Source organism: Schistocerca serialis, chromosome 2, assembly GCF_023864345.2.
Source record: "Schistocerca serialis cubense isolate TAMUIC-IGC-003099 chromosome 2, iqSchSeri2.2, whole genome shotgun sequence".
Classification (NCBI taxonomy): domain Eukaryota; kingdom Metazoa; phylum Arthropoda; class Insecta; order Orthoptera; family Acrididae; genus Schistocerca; species Schistocerca serialis.
In genome coordinates this window covers 892,316,493-892,339,396 of record NC_064639.1, presented here as the reverse complement: position 1 = coordinate 892,339,396, position 22,904 = coordinate 892,316,493, and the positions used below count along the sequence as shown (strand labels likewise).

The following is a 22,904-nucleotide window of genomic DNA, read 5'->3' as shown; positions in this document are numbered from 1 at the left end:
ACCGTCCCACATCAGCTGCTGGAGCTTCCAGGGGAAAATCTGAAGAGCCAACCGAGCCCACACCCTAACCTGGCAGACGACTCCAAAATTCAGCAACTAGTTGTCTCCGGGCCAGAGTATCACAGGACCCCACCGGACCTCCACATCAGACAGGCAGAAAGAACAAGTACGCCGACTCCAATTAATGACCACCGCATGGCCAGCACAGCGGCGAGTCGCCTCCGCCGCAGACCACTCTGCTCATATCGCGAGGCACAACAACCTTAGCGCTAGTCACTCTCAGGCCAGGCAGAACGAACTTCACATTCCGTGCAATACCCAGAAAAACCAACTACCACCTCGCTTTCCGCCGGCCACCGCAAGCACACGCCAGCGACGTCATAGCAAATCGCCACCGGAGCACCACCCGCACCAGGACAGCGAACTACAATCGATTACAGTGCGCGCTCTGAACAAGATCACAGGATAGCAGCGCGCGCCATATCACCCGCCATACGGGACACAGCGTTATCGCAACTGCACGGACTAACTCGGCACACCTCACAGCCCAACCACACTCCCACCGACCGCCACCTATCCGCAGTCCCTGTCCATTATACTCCCGTTCGTTACTCAAGAGATTCCCTCAAGAGGTCGGACGTATTCGTGCATTTGGTATATAAAAAATCGTTTCATGTAACGGTGGTAAGTTTTGTTCGTGTGTGTTTCGCTCGATGCATGTGATTATGAAGAGAAAATGAGCTCTAATATGGAAATATAGTGTTTCTGGACCCATATCCATACAACACATCTTATTGCTCTATGGGTGAAGAATGTTTCCTGAAAGATTAGCCAGACTTTTTTGTTGCACCCTGCCTAGAACAAAGATACGAGAGGCGAGCCTCCCTGTTCTATAGTGATGATATGCCGACTGATTCAGTAGCAGGTGGACTTTCGCTGTGTGTTGTGAACCATCGCCTGATGTTGAGCCGTGACCTGTGTGCAGGGTGCGTGCACGAGGGCGTGGAGCACCCGAGCGGCTCCGAGTGGCGGGACGCCAAGGACCCGTGCACGGTGTTCCGCTGCGAGGCGGGCATCGTCACCGAGTCGCAGATCCGCTGCCACGCGCCCTGCCGAGACCCGCTGCCGCCCGCCGCCGGCCAATGCTGCGCCACCTGTCCAGGTAATCGGCCGCCGCCCCGCCCAGCGCAACCTAGCACAGTGTAATAACTGCGCCCGACTTCCCACTCACCTCTCCTGTGCAGCGTAACCGCCGTCAAGTTTTAACCCTCATCTCGAACGAATCGAGCTGCGATCATTAAACATGGTGTCGTTGTCGGGGCCTCTTTACGTATTCCTCCCCCAAAAAATGGTTCAAATGGCTCTGAGCACTATGGGACTTAACTGCTGTGGTCATCAGTCCCCTAGAACTTAGAACTACTTAAACCTAACTAACCTAAGGACATCACACACATCCATGCCCGAGGCAGGATTCGAACCTGCGACCGTAGCGTCACGCGGTTCCGGACTGTAGCGCCTTTAACCTCACGGCCACTCCGGCAGGCTATTCCTCCCCCCCCCCCCCCCCCCACACACACACACATTCCGATGCTTTATTCCAACAGGGGATGACCTGACTGACACCTCGATTTTATAATACCGCATTTTTGGCTGTTCCGTAAACACCATTCCCATGGTCTTCAGATTTATTCTTGGCACGGTACGTCTGACGACCTTCCCCAGTTCATCCAACATATCTGCATTCTACGGCTGCTACCATACCTGAATTCCCATCACTAATCACTATTGATCCTAAGTAAAGCAATCGACTGCTTCAAGTTATATCCATGCAACTGAACTGTTTCTTCTCGCTGTGCTCCTATATCTACATCTTCATACCGAGTGGTTATAATTAAACTTTCCGTATTTAGCACGTTATAACACTGAAACTAATTACCGTACGATTAACGAACTTGGTAGCATTAATGTCAAGGAAATGGGGAACAGAGATAATGCAGAGTCACTTCAATTGAAACACTTTTAATGTGATGCTACGGTACATCACACCTTTACATACCAGAAAGGGGCTCAATACGGTGTCCAGAAGTGCCTGAAAGCGCAGGATTGCATTGTGGACAGCAGAACGAAGCATGTCCGAAGGTATGCTAGCTACCTCTCTTGATATGCTGCGCTCCAGATCAACACCCGTGTGAATGTTCACCTGGTGAACCCTGTCCTTCAGGTAGCCCCACAACCAGAAATCACAGAGAGTCAGATCGGGTGATAATTCGATTGTTTCCAAACGTGTTACGGAGAAGCAGGTGAAATTCACGAGCGATGTGCGGTGGGGCCACATCTTGCATTAAAACTGCTGAGTTCAATGCGTCTCTCTGTAGGGCGAAGCATATAGCAGTAACGCTGTCCAGTCACACGGCACGTCTTTGGTCCTTGAGCGCCAACCTATTCAAAAAAGTATGGGCCAATTATGAACGTAGCCGTGAAGTCACACCATACGGTGACACGTTCACCATACAGAGGAACTTCACGCACAGTAATTGGAGGTGAAGATCCCCATACTCGGCGATTCTGTGTGTTCATCTCACCCGTCAGAGAAAAATGAGCTTCGTGTATCCACAGGATGGTCCAGGGCCAGCCCTCGTCAATTTCAATTCTTGCGAGAAAGTAGAGAGCGAAGTCAACACGTTGTTGTGCGTCCTATGGTGCAAACTGCTGTACCACACGCATCTTATACGGATACCATTTGAAAATGGTTCGAAGCAGCTTCCGCACAGTGGACCAGCTGTCGTGACGCAACACGCGCACTGCCTGACGATCGGGAATTGCGCGTAGCGTTGACTGCCGTAGCAACAGCGATTTCATCAACCACATGTGGTGCAACCGGTCGTCGGCCTCTTCCCGGAGCGACGCCCAGTTCCCCAGCTGATTCGAACTTGTTCATCATGCCCTGTACTGCAGGTGGAGAAAGAGGACTCTTCCGTAATCCTCTCAGCCGGCGATATTCTTGAACTGCGGCTGCAAGGTTACTGTTGGTTTGACAATAGAGCTTCACCAATAATGCCCTGCTCCCTTTGTCCAAGCTCATGTTGACATGCGAACACGTGCACTGCGATTGGTCAGATGTGTGAAACTATGAATCACGATGACTGATCACGGCACCTGGTGGCCGTAGTTGGAACTGGACGGTGGCGCTGTGACGCATGGTAATCATGCACCCCCAAACTCTGGACATTAGTGCTACCAAGTTTGGTACTGGTATAATAATTAATTTCCTTGTTATAACGTCTCAAATAGGGAAAGATTAATTAATAACCACCAGGTAGATAATCCGCAAGCCACAGTACGGTACTTGGCGGAGGGTACCCTGTACCACTACTTGACATTCCCCCCCACCCCCCCCCCCCCCCACCCCCTCCTCTCGTGTTCCACTCGAAAATAGTGCGAGAGCAAACGACTGTCTGTACGCCTCCTTATGAACCTTAATTTCCCGTGTCTTATCTTCGTGGTTCTTCCGCGTAATGTATGTTGGTGGCATTTGAATCGTTCGGCAGTCAGCGTGTAATGCCGGTTCTCTAAATTTCATCAATAGCGTTTCTCGAAAAGAACGTCGCCTTCCCTCCATGGATTCCCATTTGAGTTCTCGAAGCAGCTCCGTAGCACTTACGTGTTATTCGAACCTGCCAGTAACAAATCTAGTCGCCTACCTTGAATTGCTCCTACGTCTTCCTGCAGTCCCATCTCCTCCTGGGCGCATGTACGTTTTCGTCCTGGTCTAGTGTCTAGTGATGGCAAGAGAGCAAGAATAATGATTGCTCAAATGCCTCTGTATGCGTTGTTATTAGTGTCTTACACATTTCTGCATTCTGTCAAAAGAGATGGTGTTATGATGCTTCTTTGGTGTACGCCCCTAGTTATTTTTACGTCTGAAAATTTTTCTTCATTGCGAACGATATGTTGTATTCTGTTTTCCAGGGATCTGTGGCCCTCCGTTTCGATGCCTTTCAGGTCACGGAGTGTCCGGTCAGATGGCTTTGAACCGTTTACTGAATTAACATAAGTGCAAAACTCCTTAGGGTTTCCTGTGAGACTGGCAGACAGAATTTTGCTTTCAAATTCGTTGAACGCTTCACACAGGGCTTTTCTTCCTCTAAGTTTTGCTCCGTTCAGTTTTCATTTGTCTAAGACGTTCTGACGACTGTTACATCTGCAGTGAAGTTCTCTTTGCTCTCAGAGTTTTCTAACACAACTAAATAATTTAAGCTGCGCTTTCTGGGTTCGTGAACTGAGACACCAATTTGGCATAGCGAATACAGAGGAGTAGTTGGGTCGCCAAATAACGATGCCACCGCTTTAACCCTTGAGTAGCTAGGGTTTATGCCAGAAACCACTGTTTTATTTTATTTTTTTTTAAAGTACCGAGGACCTTAGCATGAAACCATCGACGCTGTTGCAAGGAGAGCAGCAGTCACTTGTAGTGCTCACAGTGGATATTGTGCTACGTGTTTGTTGGAGATTGTGGTCAGTGTGACGTTTTTCTAAAATTATTGTAACGTAAATTTTAGTTTGTACTCCTGTTTTATGAGTGGTTTCGAAATGAAAACACCGTGGTAGTATATAGTTATGGTACAAAATTTATTAAATTTGAGGCTCATTCTTGCTTGTTATTTAGGATTATAATTCGTTTTAGACGTCACGAGTTCATGGAAGTTTCGAGATATGAGACTGAGTCTACGAAAAATGCAAATTTGCTTTCAGAGGCTGGCCGTCGTGGCCGAGAGGTTCTAGGCGCTTTAGTCCGGAACCGCGCTGCTGCTACGGTCGCAGGTTAGAATCCTGCCTCGGGCGTATGTGTGTGATGTCCTTAGGTTAGTTAGGTTTAAGTAGTTGTAAGTCTAGGGGACTGATGACCTCAGAAGTTAAGTCCCATAGTGCTCAGAGCCACTTGAACCATTTTTTGCTTTCAGAGAAATCAGATGAAATGATGGGTGATTGAAAGCTGTATGTCCTAGTGGTTCCGAAGTCAAAACAACCTCCTTAAAACAAATAATTGTTTGCTTTTTGTCAATTTCTTCTCGTATTCGTAGTTTACTATGATAATAAAGATGAATTATGTGAATATTTTTAAAATTATATTTCTTTTCATGTCGGTGGGACTGAAACAGTTAATGGAAACTGCCGTGTCTCTACAGACAGGAATCTGTCCCCACTCGTAGACTCCCATCGCGTCTGCTGAACATCGCAGAGCCCTGCGCTGTGGGGGGTGGCGGGCCCTGCGAAGGGCGGAAGGGCACCATCACCTGCGGCGGAGCCGGGTGGCCGTCGCCGGCCAAATAACAGAGCTGGCTCGCCCGGCGTCTGTATTTGCTCTGCCGTCTAATAAGACATCAGCCGATGATAGATAGCGGCCTTAATGGCCGCCTGCGAGCCCAGCCGGGGTGGTCCACGCCGTGTTCGTGTGCGTGTATGTGTATATATATTAATTACCCGCCGGCCAACCTTCCTCCCTTGCCAGGGTCCCAGCCCACTCACCGCAGCAACCCCCGCCGACTATTTTTATCTGCGGCCTGTTACCTTTCGTCTCTCGACGTGTAACTCGCTACAAGGGCCCGCCGGTGAAAAACGAAAGCCAAATAATCACTTTGTTCCCGCGGCTCGGCCAGGTGTGCTCTCACACGAGACCGCGGGGGAGGGGCGGGGATGAGGTAGGGGGCCAGGGTGGAGGGGGGGGGGGGGGCTGGTGGCCTCTGCGGCCGTTGTTTGACTTGCCAGGCCGACCACACAGACGACCGGCTAATAACATTATTTTTCTCGGCAGGGCTAACCAAATCGCCGCGGGGCCACTCGTTAACCCCTGGTGCTTCAGAGGCACAGCCTCCCACGTGTGCGTGTGTGTGTGTGTGTTTCTGGAATGCGACGCGCCCGCTACACCTGTGGCGTTCCCGGCAGATTCCCTTGTTCCAGCCGACGTGGAATGATACTCTCACAATTTGAGGAACACGTCGTCGCGCAGCGTGTAGCAGCCGCCTGCTAGTCTCTCTTACTGGCGGCGAGGTTGCACACGATCAATTACAACGTACGTGGAGCCTTCCCTCCCCTCCCGAGAAGATCATTTTACGAATAGAATTGGAAGACCTTCTGATAACTCCGGCACTGTACATCTTGACAAACCGCAGAACGAGTTGGAACAGAAGACATCTATTCGAAAAGACGGGGGTTCAGATCTGGACACGACCGCTCTGAGGCCAGTCTCACGTAGTTTCCTTCAGTATGAACACAGCAGACTCCTGTCACCAGATTTCTCCAATGGAGTCACTACTCTCTCTCTAATGACCTCGATCTCAACGGGGCAGTAAGGTGCCAATCTGTCTTTCTTTCTTTTTCAGCAGTAAGTGAATGTAGTTTGTCCACATTTTTTCCAGGCACTGTATTCAGCTCTTGTATTGCGATTCTAGGCGACTGGCGAGGTAAAAATCAGCTGTTGCCTTAATCCCTTCACTCGACTCAGTACGTTTTCCAGGCTCAGATTTGTTTGGATATGGAAACCGGTGAAACTGAGAGATTTGGCGCATTTTCCAACAACTCTTACTTCAGCTATTTCCGTTTTCTTCCTACCGAAGTGTGCTCGGAGCAAATGAACTGTCTTAGTGCAATATGCTTTTTCCCTTCTACAATCGAGTAAGCTTTTTCGGGAATTTTCTTTCTACAGTAAGTACAGAAGACCTGCATATTGTCCGTCAGTTATTGTTTTACCCTTTGCCAATTTAATCAATAAAAAGAATAAATCTTAAACCCCACAAACGACTAGTCATCTCTCCTTACCCAACTACGTCGCAAAGATACATTGCCCCTTTCGCAGTGCGGCTTTTTAATCAGAGGCGGCACAGTGCGGAGATACGTGCAGTAGGTGTTCATTTTTCAATAAATGCGTTAACACTACATGAAACACAGAATAATATTGCATTCTTTTAAATCACATTACAAAGCAAACTGCATAAAAACAAAAGTCATAAGACTGACAGAATTTGAAATGGGATTCGTATGTTTAATGGTGGTTGTAAGTTCCTATGGGACCAAACCGCTGAGGTCATCGGTCCCTAAGCTTACACACTACTTAATCTAACTTAAACTAACTTAAGCTAAGGACAACAGACACACCCATGCCCGAGGGAGGAGCCGTGCGAACCGTAGCAAGGCGGTATAGACCGCACGGCTACCCCGCGCGGCCGTATGTTTAACGTATACGCAGTATTAGAACTCTGTGCCCGATCGTCTTAAATCACCAATTTTGACTGTCTCCTCCTAAATGGAAGCATGTATTTGAATACGATTTTCAAATGTGTATGATGCAATTACAAAGCATTTGAAAGGGTCCCTTATTTAAAAACAATAAAACTGGTTATCACTGGGAGACGCGATGGGATGCATTGAGAAATGTCGATTATTCTCTTAACGTTTAAAACTTTTTCGCATTTAACTCTAGAATCAGTACCCCGCTTTCGGTTCAGTTTCAGTACTGCACAACATTGCGCAAATACTTTAAGCTACGAGGGCTATTCGGAAAGTAAGGAACGATAGATCGCGAAATGGAAACCACAGTGAAAATCAAAACTGTTTTATTTGCAACAGTTAGCTACAGCTTCCAGCTACTTATCTCCACAGTCGCCGATACGACTTAGACGTTTGTCGTAGCGTTGTACCAACTTTCCAATACCCTCTTTATAGAAGGCAGCCGCCAGTGCTTTCCGCCAATTCTCTAACGCTGGCCTACAGCTCATTGCCTGTGCCAAAATGTTGTCTTCACAGCCAGCGGTTCATGTGAGCAGAGATGAAACTCAGAGGGAGACAAGTACGGGCTGTATTGTGGGTAATCGAACATTTCGAATTGAAAACGATACAGGAGCATCTTCATTGCCCATACAGAACGCGACTGAGAATTATCTTGATGAAGAAAACGCGCGACAGTTATGCAATGTTGGCTGCGTAGCTTCAGACGAAATTTCTCACCAGGCCCTCGTACTTGGCGGGAGACACTATTGTTTTAGGTATCTTTATGCACTCCCTGTGTGCTCAGAACTAAAAAGAACGACGTAATGCTATCGACGGGTATGCTAGAGACACTGCCCAACACACCTGTGCAAAAAACTTCATCGGATTTTCACTTTGGTTTCCATTTCGCGACCGATCGTTCCTTACTATCCGAATAACCCTTGCATATTTCTTAGACTCTGATTGAATAGCAACCAAGATAGATTTAATGATAGAATACGTTCGGAAGCAGCGTTTCTTACATTTCCTACGGCCTTCCTCTCGGATCTGAAAACATAAACTAAGTAACGCTAGTAACTGATACAACCAACGCAAGAAACGCACACGAACAGCCTCTAAGTAAATTACCGCACGCTGCGCTGCTAGGCTGGGTAGTGATTCTCAGCGCTACCATACCGCTGTCGCAGCGTCCTTCCGGAAAACCCAACTTCCTCAACACAAGCGCTGCTCGCTCTCGAGACTGTATACGGCCACCCGTTTCCACATTACTGTGAAATTCACGATCGCATTTCCATTGACAGCACCCATCTGCAGGCATACGTTCTCATAGTCTATTCTTCAAGTAAAATGCGTACTGCTCTTTCTTCTGACTTGAGTGTAGAATCGCTGCACACACTGTCAACCGCTGCTCTTCTAGAATTGTGCTATACATTTTCTCGATGTTTTCATCTGTGGCTGAAGTTCTCAGTGCTACAATGCTGATATCCTCAAGATACGAATGGCCGCATTAGAACTCAGCAGCCAGTCTCTCAACAGGTGAAAATGAAGAGTCTCCTTCTAAGCCACCACCAAATTTGAATGAATTTCCGTTGACGATAAATTGACGAAAACAAAGAATTTTATGATGGCACTAAAGTCCAGTTTACTCTATAGAAAGACGGGAGATCAGAGTTGAATGTCCCGTCGACACTAGGGTCATTGGCGACGAAGCACTGCTCTGGGTCTGGAGAACAGGACTGGAGGAAATCTGCCGTGTTCCTTTCAAAGAAACAACCTTCCTTGACCGATTTAAAGGCAGCAGGGGCAACATAAATCTGAATAGTCGGGTGGGGATTTGAACTCTGGTCCTCCCAAACGAGAGTACATTTGAAACGTTCCTGATGTTTCTTAGTCGGAATTTCCGTGACCACGCGTGAACTCTCTCTTGCAGCTGGTCCAAGTGCTCTTAGTGATGTTTGGGGCGCGAGTCATACACCACCTGATCTCGAAAGTATCCGTACACCCCTCTGTAATACGAAATAGACCCCCAGATGTCAATAGAGAAGCAGTGACAGCAGAATAGGTCGGTCACTTCGAACGTTGACTAGTCACCTGGTTGACGAGTCCATCAGGAACATTTCACTCTTCCAGAGCTGTCTTAGTCGACTATTGCTGATGTGATTGCGAAGGGGAAACGCGAAGGAACAACCACATCTAAACCAAGACAAGACAGATCTCATGTTCCTTATTTATGTAAATGATATGCCCTCTAGTATTATCCGTAATTCTAAAATATTTCTGTTTGCAGATGACACTAGCTTGGTAGTAAAGGATGTTGTGTGCAACCTTGGCCCTGTTTCAAATAGTGAAGTTCATGAGATAAGTTCATGGCTTGTAGAAAATAAACTAATGCTAAATCGCAGTAAGACTCAATTTTTACGCTTTCTAACACACAACTGAACAAAACCTGACGTTTTAATTTCACAGAATGGCATACGATTAGTGAAATTGAACAGTTCAAATTTATAGGTGCTGAAATAGACAGTTAACTGTCGTGGAAAGGCCACGTTCAGTATCTTGTTCAAAGACTTAATGCTGCCGCTTATTTTCATTCGCTTATACCATACGGCATTTTATTTTGGGGCCGCTACGGACACATTCCACCAACCCTATATCTTAACACACACTAGATATCCTACACCAACAACACTTCAACTGACTCACTCTCCTAGACAATGAAACCTGCCTCGATATTTATCCTTTCTATCAACTATACTTCTTTCCCACTTATTCCACGCCATGTTAGGATCCCTCTTCCCTCCTTGTATTCCCTACCCCAAGTGTTCTCCATACTATGGCCCTACCCACACACCAAACTCTTCCTCCGTTTCTGTGCCCACCATCCACCACAACACCTATCTTCATTCCCATAGATACTACCCTACGGGCCACTATGCTTATAGTCCGTAGCCCGTGGTCAGTGGCTAGTGTTGTTGCCTCTTGATCACAGGGTCCCGGGTTCGATTCCCGGCCGAGTTGGGGATTTTCTCTGCCCTGGGACTGGGTGTTTGTGATGTCCTTACCTTTTCATCATCATCATTAGGGACAGTGGTTATATTGGACTGTGTAAAAAATGGAGTGTGTAAAAATTGGGACTTTGTATGGCCGCTGATGACGGTGCAGTTGAGCGCCCCACAAACCAAACATCATCATCATCATCATCATCATCACCACTATGCTTATACCTACACCCTCCAAACCCATTCAACAATAATTTTTGACTCCAGTGCTGGTCCTTCAACATTCTAGTGGAAGTGCTGTGTTTGTTTCTAAGAACGTTCCTGTTTTTTGCAAAGTGTTTTAAATTTATTGTTACCAGAATGAAAACTGCTCTTACTGTAGCACAAAAAAAGCGAATATGTTCTGGGCAGAGTTAAGGATGTAAAAGAAGGAACTAACTTTTTGACTTGTCTGGCATAGCATTGATCATATTGTGCAATATGCCGCAACGTGTCATTAAAGTTTAGGATGCATGCATCCCACTCTGGGATACTTGCTATTATAGATGCACCCCCGCTCTCCAATACTTCTAGTTGTAGATGCATCCCACTCTCCAGAAGCATATAAATTTGTATCTATTGTTCTTACACCCCTCACCGTGGTGGCTTTGGGGCGAAATGGACCCCTTTAGGGTGAAGTAGTCCCCTTGGGAAAAAATTAACCTTCCCCCACCCCCCCACCCCGACACACCCACACGTAGAAATACAAAAGGGTTTTGAGTGCCCTCTAGGAACGAAATCACCCCCAGAAATCTTATCCCCCAGAAAAACTTTTTTACGTTTTACATATCGTGTCTCAAACCTTTTGGGTGAAACTGAAGCAGGTGACAGTGGATCCATAACCGATTATATTGAGATACGGAACCAATCGGAGAAATATATATTTATTGTGTTATGGACATACACAGAGCACACCGCGTAACAACGTAACTCGCAGTTACTGTTCAAAGCGACGACGGCCAGTCTCATTGTTCCTGTTGAGATGCGCTGCCACAGTTCTTGGAGAAAGTACCCCTTGTTGTTGGCGAAAGGATGTCATTTCTACACGACGGTGCACCAGCCCACGCCGATATTAATGCCCGCGTGCACCTGAACAACACGTACCCTTCCCACTGGATTGGAAGGGTAGGTCCTGTCCCATGGCCAGCGCAATTGCCGGGCCTCACTGCTCTGGACTTTTTCAAGCGTCGGGACTTTGTTGTATGAAACCCTCGTAGAAACAGATGAAGACCTGCTTGATAGAGTCGAGGCTGCCTGTCCCCTAGTACAAAAGGCTCCAGGGATCTTTGAGAGAGGACAGCAGAAGTTCATGCACCGTTGCCATGCATACTTTGAGACTATCGGTCGTCGCTTTGAACAGTTACTATGTGCCAAGTTGTTGTAATGCGGTGTATGCTGTGTATGTCCATAACACAGTAAATATACACTTCCGACCATTTGCTCCCTGTCTCAAAAGAATGTCTTGTAGAACCATTATCACCTGTTTCAATTTGATCCAAACGGTTTGAGACACTCTGTATATGCTCTTCGGCCATATCATATTAAACATTGCTTAGTGTGGCTGGGAAATCTTCTGGATTTTGGGCACAGTATCAAGGCGTCAGCTTATTAATTGTAAGATGCAAATGTGCCAACACCTTGCAACTAAGAGAGCTCACTATATTGGGGAAGTAGGGTTAACTCGTAGAAAGGCGCGAATATGTCAAGATGTTTTCATTTACATGTCTTTGAAGCTGCCAGGTAAGTCGAAAAGCTAGTTCTCTTCTTTTATATCTCAAACTCTCCCCAGGACATATACGCCTTTTTTGTGCCAAGATAGGAGCATTTTTCATTCTGGTTCCCAACTTTTACTGTACCGTAATTTTGACATTAGGCCGACATAGCTTGGCAACCGGTGTAGATTTTTGCTGACTCGTGCGACGACTGTTTCGGTAGAGGTTTTTCTAATATCTTTCTAACCAAATTGCTTATATCGTGATAACGGATACGGCTTTCACAAAACAGGATGACCATTAATTATATGTTCTTGCCTACCTTATTACAAAATTTGAACGGATTTGCATTGGTTAAATACATAAAATGGCGCGCGTAAAAAGACTCTCAAAAACGTTTTTCTTATATGTAACATCCTAATGAAGTTAGATTTTTAAAAGCGAGTTTTCAATTTTATCGTAATAACGCATTTTTATCTGATTCACTAGGAACCATTTCCACGCATTCTGTTCACGTAAGAACGAATTTTACATGGTATATTTAGCTCGAACTTCAGCCATTGTATCTCGACAACGGATAAAGATTATTATATACAAATGTTTCGTTTTGACTTTATCCATTTATCTACATTCGTGCCAAAGTTGAACCGATTCGTACAAGTTTAAAGTAAGGAAGGAGCGCGCTTCAAAAACCTGCCAGTAAAACGCGTGTTTTGCATGTATTTGCACAAATCCGAATGGTCTACATACAAATGGTGCATTAGTTGAACATTAATTACTGCCCAACTACAATCTTTTGCAAAACGAGTCAATCGATGGGCACAGTTTGCCAGGGCACCGGCTCTGTTTCGCCGTTCAAACCTTGTTTAGTATTTGTTTTGTTTCGTATTGTTTCATTTGGCCTCCAGAGTTTGTACTCTATTTAGCCATCACGAACACAGGTTTACATAGAATACGTAATTGTACCAAGAAAATACAAAAGTGCATATTTACAGAAATTAAAGTTCGAGCCGTCAACTTTTACCACAACAAATGTTTAACAAATAGATTGATAAGTAAACTAGACCCATTTATGTAATCATTTGACACGTCCGATATGCTGTGACACAGCTATCACAGATATCCGAAAGGTTATACAAATGGCCGGTGGTTCGGGCTAAACCAAACACTTTCTGTCCCATGTTCCTAGTTCAAATAGAAACCGAGCACCAAGACAATGGCCCCGTCCCCCCACATCAAACCGCGATTCTGCGCGCCGCTTTTTCACACGTATTTGTTATAGCGCTTCGGGGCTGTAACAATCATTCACATTTGGGCCCTACTCGACCACCGACTGTAAAACAAGGAGCATAGTCAGTGTTTTGTTCACCTTCCCTTTGTGCCTATATTACTTTCATTCTCTTAGAATGGGCTCTTCTTCGCTCGTCACACTAAGCTGTGCCGGTCTTTGTCGCTTTTCTTTTGCCACACCAGGTGTTCAGTGGTGAATTTTATGCCTAAATTTTATTCTGTCTGGCTTATCAAATTGTGTTATTCCTGGTTCCTTCAGGTCTTCTTTAACTGCATCGATCCATTTTATTGTTTCAAATTTAGATTTACTATAGATTTCGTAGTCCATAACCTGTCTGTTCTCGTTGGTTCCATTTTTTTACCACGACCATAAAAATTTAATATGCATTTTTTCATATTCGAGTAAATGTAGGTATATTTTTTCAGTTTTCTTATTTGTTCTTCATCTGAATTTACCTTCTTCATTATAATTTGGACCTAAAATTTTCCTGATTCTCTCTTTTGAATATCTTTAGTGTCCCTGTTTCTGTTTAGCATGTCTTTCAGTCCCGTAAAGACGCTCTCGTTTGCTGACACTGTTGTAGTGTCTCCGTTTGGTGTATTCTGAAATGCGTTTTTTGTTATAGATGTCTTCTGTAAGCCTGAAACCTCATTCATGAACGGTTTCGTCTAAAAACTTGAACTAAGAAACACTCTCGAATATCCCATACTTAGTTTTGTGGAATTTTGGAAGCCAATCATGTAGCAGAGCGCCCCACAAACCAAATATCATCATCCTTGATAGTTTGCAGCATCATCGCAGAATCACCGTGTATTAGCACAGGCTCGTGCAAGGTTACAATTATTGAACTACATGAAAACACATAAATTAGTTTTCAAACAACTTACGGGAACTCAGCCAGGTAATATTTACAGCGACACACATGATTACAGCAGCCAAGTAGATCTCCTGTATTGTCGAACTTTGGATACTGGTCACTCCATGTTATATAACAATACCGAAATATTGGCATGCACGTCCAGCTAATGGGATAGTGTTATTAAGGAAGCTGTTGCGATTAAATTAGCGAGCAACTTTGTAAACACAGAGGGAGATTTTTGTTTAAACTCTGCTTGAAATCCTGCTCTCTCTCCCTTGCCAAAAAACAGAGGGACAGAGTCAATGTTACCTCAGAGTCAATGTTACCTCACTTGCTAGTTCGTAGTGTTGCACTATCGATACCTCTGACTTTGGTCATCTTTGGTGGCACTAGTGTTCGGCGTGCGTGTGTTATCTTTCCTGAATTACTCTAAGAACCGAGGTTTTAAATTTGCTTGTACATCGCCTGTCCATTGCAGTCTGTGCCTCGAAAATGGCGGGGTGTACTCCCGCCGAAACATCTGAGGTCGCTGTAAATATTACCTGGCTGAATACGCCAAGAGAAAACTCAGGTCTCACATAAATTAGTAACAAACTAAGGTGTGCACACACTCTGTTCAACATGTAAACGTGACTACAGATATTCGGATTTAGGTTATGAAATGTTCGATGTGCCTGCCATCATTAACGATGATGTGGCGCAGGCGAGCAGCGAAATTCTGCATGACCCGTTGAAGTGCCGGAACATCGAGGCCGTCCATGACCTCCTGGATGGCTGTTTTCAGCTCAGCAACGGTTCTGGGGTTACTGCTGTACACCTTGTCTTTAATATAGCTCCACAATAAGGAGTAGCATGTGTTCAGATCCGGAGAATATGTCGGCAAATTGAGGCCCATGCCAGTGGCCTCTGGGTACCCCAGAGCCAGAATGCGGACCCCAAAGTGCTCCTCCAGGACATCAAACGCTCTCCTGCTTCGATGGTGTCGAGCTCCGTCTTGTGCGAACCACATCTTTTCGAAATCGGGGAACTTTGGATAATAGGGATGAAATCATCTTCCAAAACCTTCACGTACCGTTCGGTAGTCACTGAGCCATCAAGAAATATCGCACCGACTATTCCGTGACTGGACACAGCACAGTCAACCGTTGAGTATGATGGGACTTCTCGATTGCGAAATGCGGATTCTCAGTCCCCCAAATGCGCCAATTTTGCATACTGACGAACCCATCCAAAGTACAAGGCGCATGTGCATGCGGATATTAATTCCCATCATGCCCCGCGGCCAGCCGTGCAGTTTGAACGTCCTGATGCAAACCGCTCAGAAGCTATGACGATTAGACTTGGCCACTGTTTCTATGTTTCGATACAGTGTTTCATTGTTTCGGAACGGCTGTGGTTCACTGTTTCGAAACAGTGGTGTTTCATTCCGTCCCTGTCTCGGATAACCGGACCAGATTCGATCTCGAGACAGACACAGAAACTGTATCGTTGTTTCAAAATAAGGCTGTTTCAGTCCACCTGTGCTTGGAACGGACTAATTGTATCGAAACAGTGATGTTTCATTCCGCTCTGTGTCGGACGAGATTCGTGCTCGGCACAGGTACTGAAACATAACGTACCACTTCATGAAACACTTTCAAGAGTGTCGAAATCTTTTTGACAAGCAATAGCATGAAGCTTAAGATATCCGAAAATAAAGCTTCGTTTCTAGCTGACTGTCCTATTTCGAAATGGCGTAACATCTGCTTTATAAACACTAACCAAACAATAAAACAACGCATACTATTCACATTCAAAATAATAAATATGTGAAAATCATTCATTTAAATTACACTTTTTTATAACATACGCTTCTCTGTTCATGTACAGTAATCATATTAAGAAACGCAAGTAAGCCTACAACATTTTGAATAAAAAAAGGCGTAGAGTGACAGTTATTAGACATATACATAAATTTGATGTAGGTATAATTGCAAGCAATCTGTTTGACATATCACTGATAGTGTAATGGTGAACGGGAAGGGCTGGAAAGCATGGTGAATTTATAGTAACGGTTCGAAACACCTTGAAAGACAATTTTTTTCTGTTATATTTTCTTATTTATTCGAATTATTTGGCGTTATTTGTGGATCTATAGTCACTATGCCTATTATCCACAATGATTCCCATTGTGTGCATGGAAATTAGCAGGATGGGTATATTACCCATACTAACGGAATGTGGGCATCCCAGTAGCATATCCGTTGTTTCTGCAGTTTGCTCCCACCTCCAGTTCCGTTCGTGGTGGTTCTTCTGTCTTCAGCTATGGCTGTCCTCAACCAATTGAAAAGTATGAAAGTCACACGAAACGAAAGCAGCGCATTTGCTGCAGGAAATACGAAACTGCCAAGACGCCTAAGTGATAGTTTCATACTATAATTATCGCTCTCGCACCTCATTTGTGTTTATATGGACATACTTATACAGTAGACATTCAAGATGATAAAATGTTTAGTTTTATTAGATTACAAAACACAAACTGTTTCACTGTTTCGAAACAGCGTATCGAAACATTACATTGTACTATTACATTTGTTTCGAAACAGTTACGAGTTTCAGTTTGCCCATCTCTAATGGCGATTTTACTTCATGTAGTTCGGTAAGTGCCACAGTGTACCTCGCCTGCAGGGCAGACGCCGCCACCTGTTGCAGGCTGCCAGCTGAACGGCCGGCAGGTGTCTCCCGGCTCGACGGTGCGCTCGTCGCAGGACGCGTGCGTGGAGTGCCGCTGCGGCCCCGGCGGCCGGCTTTCGTGCGAGAAGCGCGCCTGCCCCGTGCTGCAGTGCCCGCGCGAGCGCCGCGTGCGGCTCGCCGGCGAGTGCTGCGCGCGCTGCCTGGGCAGCCGCGCGCTGCTGCTGCCACCCGCCGGCCGCTGCCTCGTCGGCATGCTCATCCTGCCGCCGCCGCCGCCCCCGCACCGCTCCGTCGTCAGCGCGCCCACCCCCGCCGCCGAGCCCGACCCCTGCACCACATGTCGCTGTCACCGCAACGGCACCGCCGTCTGCCACAGGCAGGTAAGCCGACCAGTCACCCTGCACTCAGGGGCGCCAGGTAAACAATGCAGATTTGGTACACAGGGTCTCTCATAATAATAGCGAATACAATCCATTTCCATACTCGCTAAATTTGATTCCGTTTTTAACGGCTTACCGAGAGCCCCAAAGAACGGCATATAATACACAGTATGTTTCCAAAAAGGACTTTATAACTTCAAAAATTCATATAAATTTACTACAAGAAGATACAGAGCTGGTTTTGCTGCTATTTTGTAGAGAAACACATCAAGTTTTTTTTTTGCACACATCCCATCGGAAGTCAATTTCTTCCCAAACTCGCTGTAGCATTGCAGGTGTAACTTGCTCGGTGGCGGCGTAAATTCTCGCTCTAAGTTCAGGTAGAGAAGCCAACATAGGAGGTACAAACACAATATCCTTGATGAATCCGCATAAAAAAATCGAGTGGTGTCAGGTCTGGGAAACGTGGGGGTCATGCAAGTGGCGCATCACGGCCAATGCATTGACCTGGAAAGCGTTCACTGAGAAAATCCCGGACGTTGTAACCTCCCCACAAAAATTTTGAAAACGTATGGGCAATATTATTTAAGAATGCTAATGGACATTGCGCTAAGCGTAACCTGCCCACAATCAAATGTACTGACAATGGCAACAAAAATGTGAAATTCGCAATCTGACTCAAATATAAATCCTTCAAAAAATTAAAGTCCATTCAGTGACAAGAAAATTCAATTAAACCGAAATATCGGTCTTTGGCCCTGTGTAAAACAATCAGAATTAAAGTCTTACCTCAGAATAAATGGATGTCACATATCTGCTCTTGTTGTTGCGCACCGCTTGGAGGAACTGCATTGCAAATAATAATATTCTCTTTTTTTTGTGATTCTAGTGAAATTTTTCTTCAAAAAAAATGGAGTGAAATGGGAAGTGCAACGAAATCTTTAGTTCAATAAAAAATAAAATTTTTTGAAAAAAATGCTTTTGAAATCAAAATTATTATTGGGGGCCTTGTTGGAGAATAATTACAATAAATAAAATTTTTCATTATCTAATGATTATATTAATTAACAGTATACCTTATTTACCATCTTGACCAGTGTTGCCGACCGCCTACATCACACATCCGCACTGGGCTGCTACTACTGACCGACCGCTCTGCATGACGACTATTAGCGTACAGCACGCGACGACGACTGACAGAGTACTGCTCTCAACTAGACAGAGCTACAAACTCGCAACGACAGACTGACCGACTCGCAACGACTCACTGACCGACTGAGAACCGCTCGCAACACTCGCGCGGTCAAGCGCAAACTCTCTGGTCACAGATGCTACAATGCCTCGCCATCGCTGCTATGTTACATACGTGTTTCATAACCCTCCACTGGGGGGGCAAAAATTTGGCAGCGATGGTGAGTCATTTGGACTTGCCAAGCGCGGCAAAATTTTTCATTAATTAACAAAATCCTACAACTTACAGAATATTTAAATGTTGTGCACACGCACTAAGTACAAAATATAACAGACAAAGACAAAATGTGAATACTAAAGATAGTAGCAAATCAGAAAAATGTATATACAAATTTTTTGACAGATAAAGTGCACAGGCACTGAAAAAATTCTTTAGCATATTCAGAACAAATAAACAGACTGGCAAAAAATATTATGTTGACAAGTGTACATGCACTGAAAAATGTCTTTAGCATTTTCACAACAAATAAACATAATGGCAAAAAAAAAAAAATCATGTCCAAAGTGCACATGCACTGAAAAATGTCTTTAGTATTTTCACAACAAATAAACATAATGGCAAACATCATGTCGACCAGTGACGTAAGTGTACTCACACTGGAGTTTAGCGAATCGAAAAATGTATAACCTATGAACATAAATGATGTTACCAAAAAATTTTTTCTTTATGTGACAAGAATCAGGATAGGGAAGGGAAGGATTGCATCATGGTTGTAGCACTTTAGATTGCACACAGCTGCTCTGAAAGTCCATATCTTTCCACAGAAGTACAACACCAAGTGACACAACTTGAAGCTCTTTTCCCATCAGAATTTATCAGTGTAGCCAAGACACTGAACTGTCGTAGTAATGTTCCATGTTTTCATTTTGGCAGTACATTAGGTACACCAAACAGTGGGACCATAATAATGTCTTCATCGCTCATGGTGGTGGACAGCATGTCGTGTCAACACCACACTCTTACAAGGCACACCAACGTAGAATTAGTGCAAAACCAAAGATAGTGCTCCATGATCACTAGGACAAACAGGACAAATGGACATTGCAGTAATTCAGGGTAGTCAGCTTATGAGGTGAAGGACATCAAGTCACATAATATTGACAATTACCGACTTAATTAGTAGTTTGTGGCATTCATAGCCCAGTTATTGAACATTTCTGTACCAAGTATGTAGTATTACAGAAAAATGTTCATTAATTGTTGTACATAGAATCAGTAGCCTTCTTTTCCTGGTTACAAAGCATTATGAAATAATCGCATTCTTTTCAGTTACAGAGTATAATTAAGAATCATTAACCTTCTCCTAATTACAGTTAATTAATCATTTGTCATTCCAATAATCATTAGCCTTTTCCTAATTACAGTTAATTAATCATTTGTCGTTAATTAATCATTTGTCTAATTACAGTTAATTAATCATTTGTCTAATTACAGTTAATTAATCATTTGTCGTTAATTAATCATTTGTCTAATTACAGTTAATTAATTGATCATTTGTCATTTCAATATAGTAAGAATTATTAGCCTTAATTAATTACAAAGCATTATTAAACAGTACCATAGTTAATTAATTATGTGTCATTCCAATCTATTAAGAATCATTAGTCTTTTCCTAATTACAAAGCATTATGAAACAGTCACATTCATTTCCAATAACAAAGTATGGCATCGTTAATTAATCATTTGAAATTCCAATATAGTAAGAATTATTAGCCTTCTCCTAATTACAAAGCATTATTAAACAGTCACATTCATTTCAAATTACAAAGTATCAACATTGGAAACAAGAGCTAATCAATGGCATAATTAATAACAATTCGTGGAGTGACATTAATTATTGGCACTCAGTGGCCAGCAAGTATTGAATAGAATCATCATTCAGTATTATTCAGATTATTACGAAGTCATTATTAAAAATCAGTTAATTACAGTCAAATCATTAATAATCACAGGCATTATAAGTGGTATCATTACAATAAACAGTGGCAGTTATTAGCTAGTGACAAAGCATCATTTTGAATATAGTCTCATTAAGAGGTCATTAATCAAGTGCCATGCTATTCAGAGTTGATCAGTATTATTCAGAATTTTCTCAAACTGGTATCACTATTTGGGACTGTTAACACATTTTATTTTTTTTTTTTTTTTGTCAGCAATGCATTGCGTTGGGATCGATAATTAATTGCTGAAACATAACACTATTTGCTTTTGACCTATTGCAGCAAATGAGGATAGGTAACGTCATTCGTCATGAGTCAGCTGTAGCAAGATTATGTAACAGGGCAGTACATGTGATCACATTTATAAACGATAGACACAAATGGGTAAAAAAATATAAAAATGCAAGTACTAGAACAGGTATAATAAGTAACAGGTTTAGTAAGTGTCATGAAAAACTTCTCCTGGAAAAAATACAAAAACGGATTATTGACCTGAAAGAAGAAACGCACACTATGCTGAAAAGTAGTGAACTTCGAATTAACAAGTAGTGAAATGTGTATAAAATGTGTTCCATAGCTGTCCTTTCCAAAACTTTCCGTCATCCTACGATGCAATATAACACCTGCTGTCAAAGCAAACTGCAACAAATACTTAAATAACTACATAACATAAATACATAACTTCAACATTATCCTCGTCTGTAAAGAAAAAACTTCATTATCCATCACTTCATTATCCATATTATCATAACTTCATTATTATCATCACCTGTAAAGAAAAACTTCATTATTCATATTATCATATTCTTCATCATTATTCATCAGCATTCATTATCATCTGCAAAAAATCACTTCATTACTCATTACACAACTATTCCTTATCACTAGCATATTTCATCACTAAAACTAAGATGTGTAGTTCTCTCTGACAGCCTGCATCAATCACCTTGTATTCTGAAAGAAAAAATTAGTTAAGACTGCTATTCTGTGATGAGTATAGTATATTCGTGTTAATGTTTGTTAATCCTGATCCATTTACTCTTCCTCATAAAGTTATTGCATCTCCTTTCGTTTATCCCGTAGGTGAAATTCCCATTTCTGTTGAATTTATTTCTTACATGCATCATTTCTTTCTGAAATTGATGACAGAGATTAATGTCCTGCATTTAAGTCATATACCCACTAGATAATGACTGGTTTATGGTGACATAATTAACCATACAGCATAACATGACAGAAAACGTAATATGTTAAAGACGTTGACAGTGTTCAGATGCAAAAATGTACACAGAATAATACAATGCAGCAGCAAAAAAAATGTGAAACAGTCACGATGTTGAGATGTCATAAGGCAAAAAAAATGTCAAAGTCGACTGGTGTGTGTTATATCTTAACTATTTCATAGTGCATACAAACAAAACTGGAGTACAATCATACACACAAAAAAAAGTGGAAAATGTGCACGGTCTGATGTGTAACGACAAGAAAAGCGACCTGCTAACCTTACCTTGCCGGGCACTTGCCAAGAAAAAATACGATAATCATCAGTAATTAGTCACGTGAAATAATTGCATTAGTAAATGGCATCATAGTGTGTTGAATCATACAGTGGTTTCACTCAATAAACGGTTTAATGTTTGAGATATGGTGATTGCCTTTCGATTTTCTGGTTCTCAGAGTTTCGACGTGTACAACATTGGGGTGAGGGATGCTGCGAATCCGATATGGACCTGCGTATAGAAGTTCAAATTTACTGCACTTACCTTTTAATTTGCTGGATAAATAGTGTGTACGTACTAGTATCTTCTGTCCAACGTGAAAGACGTGGCGTGTACAAACCTGTTTTTGCTGTCTTCTCCGGCGCTCTGCGGCACGTTTGATGTTGTTCAGCGCAATGTCAATTATTTCGTGGTGTCGTAGGCGACGACTTTTGGGAAATTCTATTAATTCTTTAATTTTGTTCGGTGGTTCAACGTTTTTCAGTATAACAGTCGGAGATAGCATAGTGGATTCATTTGGAATGGAATTAATTACATCTTGGAATGAGAGTATGTGTGTATCCCAATCAATATGTCTTTTGTGGCAGTATATTCTACACAGTTTACCAATTTCCTTCATTAATCTTTCACAAGGGTTCGAAGAAGCGTGGTACTTGGATATATAGATCGGAGAAATGTTTCTGGCTCGTAACATGCGTGTCCATACGCTACTACGAAATTGAGATCCATTGTCAGAAATTACTTTCATTACATGCCCTACATGAAATAGAAAATGTTTTACAAATGCATTTGAAACAGTTTTAGCAGTAGCTTTGCGTAATGGAGTGAAAGTAACAAATTTTGAAGTGAGCTCAACAGCGACAAAAATGTAGCAAAAACCTCTGTTAGTTCTCGGAATCGGACCAAAAATATCTACTGCGGCCATGTGTCTTAATTTAACAGGTATAATGGGATATAATGGAGGAATATGTGAAATGGTGTCTGATTTAGCTTTCTG

The 22,904-nt window shown here is 43.3% G+C and overlaps 1 protein-coding gene across 1 annotated transcript in view; it reads left to right on the top strand.

Annotated features, from left to right (window-relative positions):
- Positions 1 to 22,904, top strand: part of LOC126458231 (BMP-binding endothelial regulator protein) — a 711,827-nt gene that overhangs the window by 622,088 nt on the left and 66,835 nt on the right. Inside the window, exons 5-6 of the mRNA XM_050095129.1 lie at positions 986 to 1,162; positions 16,855 to 17,216. Coding sequence (XP_049951086.1) covers positions 986 to 1,162; positions 16,855 to 17,216 — 539 coding nt within the window. The remainder of the gene's footprint in view (positions 1 to 985; positions 1,163 to 16,854; positions 17,217 to 22,904) is intronic.